Source organism: Cystoisospora suis (genome assembly GCF_002600585.1).
Source record: "Cystoisospora suis strain Wien I chromosome Unknown contig_1548, whole genome shotgun sequence".
In the NCBI taxonomy this organism is placed as follows: Eukaryota; Apicomplexa; class Conoidasida; order Eucoccidiorida; family Sarcocystidae; genus Cystoisospora; species Cystoisospora suis.
In genome coordinates this window covers 24,250-31,720 of record NW_027154348.1, presented here as the reverse complement: position 1 = coordinate 31,720, position 7,471 = coordinate 24,250, and the positions used below count along the sequence as shown (strand labels likewise).

Here is a 7,471-nt window from a genome sequence, read left to right as displayed (position 1 = left end):
AGCTTAGAATGTCACAACCGACTGCTGACACTCTTCATTTCTTTCTCCTGTCTCTCCCCTACCTGTGAGAGTCTTTCCTGCTCCACAAGGTAGGACGATGATCCCTGAGCGAGCGCGGCCATTGCTAAACATCTTTCGCAGCGCCCTCTCTTGATAGTATCTTCATTTTTCGAGTAACAACACACACAGACAGAAGCGAAAGTCACAGGGGGGGTACGCAGGCACAGGAAAGAAACAAAAGAAGAAGAGACGGGAGAAAGAAATGAAGAGTGTCAGCAGTCGGTTGTGACATTCTAAGCTCAGGAGATGGATTTGAGAAAGAAAAAGAAGTCGGGAGAGAAAGCGCTGGCTGAGAAGAGCGAAGGTAGGGGCAGAGAAGGAGACAAATTTGGGGGAGAAGAGAAGTGTGGGGAAAGAATGAAAGAATATCTCTATGAAACGTCATGAGACCTCGAAACAGAAAAAGAATCACGCATGCACACACAGAGGACAATCGCGGCCCGAGTCCATCTGGCTAGCTAACATCATACTGTCTATGTACCTATCTACCGACTTCCTGTCTATCTATCTATCTACCTATCCGTCCGTCTACGTCTATGGATGCATCTATCTACCTACCGACGTACCTCTGTATCTGTGTATATCTGCAGACGGTTTTATCTCTCTGGTTCCGCATGTAAGATTACCTCTCTAGGGGAAGTCTCTCTTGGTCCTTTTACCTGATTTTTGTAGTGGGCTTCAGAAGAAGAGACGAGAGATTCTTGTTCGCTTTATCTCTACGGAAATCGTATTCGTTTAATAAGGGCCGGTGCATGCATTCAACAGACAGTCTCTTCACTTCTTCCACTCGGTCACTGCTGACTTGGAATGAGAAGACCTGGTCCAAACAGAAGGAGAAACGAGAAAAAGAAAGAGATGAGAGGAGAAGAAGAAGACAAGGATGGAAATGAATGACGTGGAGAGAGGAGAGATGTAGATATCCGAGCGCCATGACAGTTGCATGCATTTTGACATCTCGCCTGGAAACTGGATGCTGGATAGGTGAGAGATAGATCGGTCGACGGAGAGGTGCACACAGAGGTCTTGAACGAAATACCCAACATATACAGGGGTAAATATCAACAGAGCAGCAGAAAGAAAGAAAGAAGACAGGCATCGTTGAAGATCTCCGTGAAGTCTGGACACGATGAAAACATTCTCGAAAGACATATGAAAGCTGAACGGAAAGAATCCTTTCCTCTCTTTCTCCTACAGAATCTTCTCCCTCTCCCTCTCCTCCTCTGAGCAACTACATTTCCACACGCGAGCCGCTCAGATAGGCATATAGCTACGTCGGTAGAGAAATATTCAGATACAAGTGTACATACCTACAGTCAGTCACCTCCATCACGATACGTGGTCACTCGCAGACCTTCAATGTTACATATACACATCAGACACAGTCATATATATGTCAAGACACCAACATCTGTCCCTATGCATGTCTATTTCTCACTCTCCTTGAATATTCATCCATCTACAGTCAGTTGAGTAGACACTGTTTTCCATACTTGTCTAGCAGGGACAATGGCCTTCTTCGCTGCAGCTCCTGTTCCTGCTTGATCACGATCTCCCTTCTTATTCTGATGACTCTTCTGACTATCTCCCTCTCCTGATGTAGCTTCCCCGTCTGTCCCTTTCTTCGCCTCGCCACTCCCTTCCCCCCTGTCTCCTTTTCCCGAGCTTTCTTTCTCCCCGTGATCATCTTCTTTCTCTGTCACAGGAAAAGCGAGCTGAGAAGCATCGAGAGTCGGTGCATTCGCTATCACATACAAAGATTCATTCGTCACCTCACTGGGGGCGGCTCCTTTAGATAACGACCCTCCTCCGCCTCGAGGAGAAGGAGAAGAAGAGGAAGTAGTCGAGAGAATGTTTGATGTGAGATGGCCACTGATTGACGTCCCGCTATTCGTCATAAGAGCTAGCTGATTTTGACTTAAGGGAGAATGATGAGAGACAGCAGAACTACGGATGAGAGGATTAGACAAAAGATAATCGAGTTCTTTCTTCTCTGCCGACTCGATATAGTATTTACTCTCATTCAATACTAGCTTCACCTGGAAAGAAACAAGAGAAGAAGGAAGGAGAGAAGAAAAGAAAGAAGGAACACGACGTTGAGATAGTTTTACTCGGATGAGATATGACCGCAAGCAAGAGGTCGAGGTGTGTGACCTCAGATACAGACATACATACTTTCGTAGTATGGCTTCCTTGAAGGAGATAATCAGATCTATCAGATCCTACATTGAGAGAGATACATGCAGTCGATACATATATTAGATGTGTCACATACAGAAAGAAAGTCGCTTGTATCGACATCGCCAGAAGGCTTTCTTTCCTCCTGGCGACCGACATGAAGGTGAGAAACAAAAGAAAAAACACCCTTATGAAGAGGAACGCGATAGACACGCACGGCGCTCTAAAAATGGAAGAAGCGTCGAGACGAAGGGCATGAGTTACCTAATCAGCAAAAAAGAACACGAAATGCACCTCCCTCATCATCCATCCTGACGACTCTTTCTCCTACATCCTCAGCCTTCCTTCTCTCTCCACGTCCATACATATAAAGCTTAAAGTAGATAGATCTCCACACCTCCTACACATACCTACGCACACATCTATACATATATCTTTCTTTTCGCTCTCTCTCCCCTTAAATATAAGGACGCTCTCTCTCTCCCCTTATAGATGAGGACGTCTAGGTCTAAGAGAATGAAGAGATAAATGATGTATGAGGAAAGAGCCAATCTTCTTCTTTTTCTTCATGGTGAAGACCAGCTAGGTAACCGCGAATCAGCGAGATAGGATACCTTTCCAAAGGCAGAGGCGACCTTCTGAATTTGTTCGACGAGATCTTCAGGGATGTAGTTCTTGCTGAACTTCTCTAGGTTATGAAGCATATCGTCACATGTCAACCCAATACTAATGCCAGCATATAAAGAGAAGATCGTGATCTGGGGGCATGCAACATACAAGAAAAAGGAGAAAGATTACACTACGTAGACATCGCTCCTACTCTAGGAAGAGCACAAGCATGGGAAGAGAGACGATGACGCCACAACACACACTCCCCGACTCCCATACAAAGACTCGGAGAACCGCTACTATCATGAAGTTCGATGCGGATCATATCAGACATGAGAGTACTGAAAAAGACAGTGAGAACTATAGCCCCAGTAAATAGGTCCTGAAGAAAGGCCACTCATAGCAGAAGAAGACAGATCACTCTGCTGTGGGGAGCTGCTGGGAAAGGTTCATGTGAGAAAGGAAAGAGAGAGAAAACGAGAGAAAGAAAGAGAGAAACAGAGGAAAGAAAGAAAGCCTATGGCCAAGAAGGGGTGAGAGAGAAGAATCGCGTGGACGATCGCTCTTCCCACGTCTGTTATACTTGACTTGATGTCTAGCAACGGTATGATGAGAAAAAAGCAGGGACGGGTGCCACAGATATAGCTTAAAAAGAAGAGAAAGTGAGAGATAGAAAGGAAATCTGAAAGCATTGAAGATCCATGTGAGAAAGTCGTGCAACGAGAGAGAGAGCGAGCGCCATAGAGATAACTAGACCTCATGTACCCAACGTCACTACACTGCAGCCAGAGATAACTGCCATCCACCTTAAGCCCCACATCGGCCGATCGACGGACAGATCAAAAAGAAAGAGAAATTAGCCAGATAGATCTCCTTCTTTGTCTGTGTGTCTTTCCCCCTGTGTATGGGTTTGATAGGACAGGAGAATAGACGTACTTGAAATTCGTGGACGAAGTCTCCTCGACAGATGGGTTCTGCAATCGTGAGTAAGAGCTCATTTGCCTGGCGACTTGCGACGGAGAACATTTCCAGAAGTATACATCCATCCTTACATACCCATAGAGGCCTATGAGTGTGATCGGACTTCATCTGCAATTCGGCGCCGTAATCTCTGAATCCCCCGCTTCCTAGACTTAAGCTATCTGCCGTTAAGGGAAGATTTCCGTACACGCCTTGAGCTACTCCGGTCTCAGCAGTTGTCGATGTATGCTGAAGTTTCTTAGGGGCGGGACCCTTCTCATATCCTGTCGAGTTGCGAGAAGAAGAAGACAAAGGAGAGGAAGAACAAGAAGAAGGAGGAAGCCATAAAGAATCTTCTTCTTCTTGCAAACGAGATCGGGGACGTTTGGATGGAATACGTCCTGGAGTCTGTTGAGATGAGAAGCGGGGGAACCCTCCATCTGATCTTAAGCCTACGACCAAGAGAGAGAAACGAGGAAGCAAGAGAAGAAAACGATCGAGAAAAAGAAGAAGAAAAGCATGATTGAGAGAAACTAAAGAAGATTGTGTGTCAAAAGCAAAGCGGAAGGATCTTGAGAAGAGACCATGAGAGATATGAGAAAGAGAGTAGAAGCGAACTTGGAAAAGAAAAGAGAGACACGGTGTAGGAGCATAGAGGGTGCAGATACATCAATGGAGAGATAGATTGAAGATAGACATAATGGAGATTAATCAGGTTGAGAAATGAGAGAAATATACAGATAGACAGGTAGACAGCCTACATAGACAGATAGGTGGATAGGTGCATAGCCAGGTAGATCGATAGATAGGTAGTTGGCGAATAAAGAAGCAGAAAGTGAAGGACCACGAGAAAGACATTCACCTGCGGTCGATCTCCTCATTCTCTTTCTTCTTTTCCCCCTACTCCTCCTCGTTCATATTCTTTTGCTTTCTTTCTTTCTTTCTTTTCTTTTTTCCTTTATTTTATCAGTCCACAGAGGACGTATTGTCTCCACATGATATGGGGATTACCGAGAGAAAAAGAGAGAGAAGAAAAGAAAAGAAGGGACTCTTATTCTTCCCTAGGAAAGCGGACGGAGAGACATGAGGAGAAGACTAACGCAATCAGAACTCTGGACGTTCTGTCTGTTCTTTCTTTCCGCCTTGTGTCTCGCCACTTCTATAGAGAAGACTGACCCTGTCTCTCGGCTAGAAAACGTTGAGGCAACAGGGAGACTCTTATGAACTCACGAGAAGTGAAAGGTAAAGACAGAACTTCCCTTCAAACCAGCCATACAGAGGAAAAGAAAACAAGAGAAGGCGAGGGAAGATAACTAAGAAAAACCTCTACAGAAGGGAGACACGAAGACATAGTAAGTGGAAGTAAGAAGGAGAGAAAGAAAAAGAAAGAAGGAAAGACAATCTATTCCATGAGAGAAAAATGTCTTCGAGAGCCTTACCTAGCTGAGTATTCATGATGGCGAGAGAGATATGAGGATGGAAAGGAACATTCAACTGTCCGCTTCTTCTTCTTCCCTTTTTCTTTCCTTTTCTTTATGACAAGAGAAGAAGAGACGTTAGAGATCTTGTGCTTGGAGAAAGAGAAATCCGTGAAGTCATTGAAGACAAGAAAACACGGAGCAAGAATGCCTCATCATATCACCTTAACTCTTCTTCTAGCACATTCCCCCGAAAAAGAAGAGAAAGAAGAAGAGAGTGTAGATCAAGATCACCGAGCCATTCTGAAAAAGCGACTACTACGAAGAGAGTGAGAAGAGAAAGAAGGAAATGGGAAAGCAGAAAGTCTACCTACAAGAAAAAGAAGAAGGAAAAGGCAGAATGGAATAGAAGCTTCATCTGAAACAGCTCGAGATCTCTAGAAGAAGGGGCAGATGAACAACCTTCTTCCTTTGACCGAATGCCTTGAGGTAGAGCGAAGACTGCAGTTGAAAGGCTGCTTGGGACAAAAGAAAAAAGAGGTGAGAAGAGACAAAGTGTATGTATGACGATGAGAAGGAAAGGCAGAGATAAAGAAAGAGAAAATGAGAAGAGGAGTTCAAGAACTGAGAAAAAGAAAGGCTCGACGGATCTTTTCGACGAATGGACAGAAGGAAGGAAAGAAAGATAGGAGGCTAGCAGATCTACACGGAAAACGCGAAACACAATGAAACCTTTCTATGAAAAGGAACCATCCTGGGAGAGAAAGAAGAAAAAAACTGAAGGCGACGTCTCTACCCTGTGCAAGACAGATAGGAAAACGAAGAATTAGATAGACACTCGCAAAACTAGAGCATGGATGATGTTGTTTCACTGAGACAGAAGGTGCTGTCTCTTTCTTCGCTTGAGCAGAAAAGCTTGAACAAAGAGTTTCAAGCTCCGCCCGGCAATCATTCCAGGCGGATAAAACAATGTCGGAAATTGATCTGAATCAAGAGAGAGAAATGAGCAAAGGAGAAACGAGACACACCGAGAGTTTCTAATGAAGGGCGAGAGCGGAGACGGGATGCGTAGAGGGAAGAAAGGAGAAGCTAGCTGAGGTGAAGACAGATTTCTTCTTTGCTTTTCTTCTTCTTTGGGAACGGGCCAGAAATGACAAAGAAGGGGAAACATTCAGAGAAAGACATAAACGGTGTTCCCTTCTGAACGGACTCTCTTGAAGGAGGCAGAAGAAGAGAAAGCCGACTGAAAGAAACGAGGGAGGGCGAGGAGACGGGAAACCCAGATAGCCACCGAGTGAAGTCGATGCGTGCTTTGGCAGAAAACGAACGAAAAAGTAGGAAACTCGAACTGGCATGCACATGCAACAAAAACGCTCGAGTAAGAACGGGAAGCGGTGGGGTTGCTGCAGTTTGTGTGCTTTCGCTTCTGTTTTCTTCTTTTTGAGAGAAACTCCCCGAACTTTCTCCTTTTTACATGCCACAGATTTCTTTCTCTCTCTGTTGCGAGCTCCTCTGTCCTTCCTCTTCCACTCCCCACCATCTTTGTTCGGTTCCTTCGCAGTTTCTTTCTCCAACTTCTGCTAGTGTGCAACGACCCGCCGCCCTCCAGCCTCCGTCCAGTCTTCTTCGGCTAGACAGCCAGGCTGGTCTTGTTCTTGTTGTGAGGTTTGACAAGAGGACGGAAGAAAGAATGCAAAAGAAGGAAGGATAAGACGCTCTTCATGGATAAGAAGGGAAAGGGGGGGACCTTGCACACGTTCACAAGACAAGATGGAAAGAGATTGGAGGGAAAGAAGGAAAGAAAGATGTCAAGAGAAAAGAAGAGGGAGACGATAGATGCAAGCAGAAGAGGGGAAGACAATGGGAGAATAGAAAGGGAGAGGCTCAGATACATTTCGACAATCGAGATAAAACAGAAGAAGAAGAATTCTCTTTCCTCTCTTCCTTTCTTTTCTTTCCGTTTCTTTTTTTTCTGTCTTTTCTCCTCTTCTATCATTATCTCTTACGCCCAACAGACCCAAGTAACTAATCTATCCAGAGAAGAAATGGGCAGTACGGCCTCAGCCTCTCCTGCGGCTTGCCTGCTTCACTTGTTGCTCGCTCATTGTCTCGGCCTCTCCTTTCACTTCTCCTAGGAGAAAAGGAAGAAACGGAAGACACTCAAGACCTTTCGGTTTCCGCATGAGAGAATGAGAAAGACATCCTCGGTACTTTTTCTTTCTTTCAAACTTCGTTCATCGTCCACATAA

The 7,471-nt window shown here is 45.0% G+C and overlaps 1 protein-coding gene across 1 annotated transcript in view; it reads right to left on the bottom strand.

Annotated features, from left to right (window-relative positions):
* The window catches only part of CSUI_003461 (dna repair helicase), a gene marked incomplete at its 3' end in the record, with an annotated part of 8,408 nt that extends 1,942 nt beyond the window's left edge, over positions 1 to 6,466 (bottom strand). Inside the window, exons 1-6 of the mRNA XM_068063659.1 lie at positions 5,244 to 6,466; positions 3,781 to 4,256; positions 2,850 to 2,993; positions 1,551 to 2,096; positions 720 to 877; positions 63 to 160 (exon numbers count right to left, since the gene is read on the bottom strand). Coding sequence (XP_067924367.1) covers positions 63 to 160; positions 720 to 877; positions 1,551 to 2,096; positions 2,850 to 2,993; positions 3,781 to 4,256; positions 5,244 to 5,259 — 1,438 coding nt within the window. The 5' untranslated portion in view covers positions 5,260 to 6,466. The remainder of the gene's footprint in view (positions 1 to 62; positions 161 to 719; positions 878 to 1,550; positions 2,097 to 2,849; positions 2,994 to 3,780; positions 4,257 to 5,243) is intronic.
* Between the last annotated feature and the right edge of the window lie 1,005 nt (positions 6,467 to 7,471).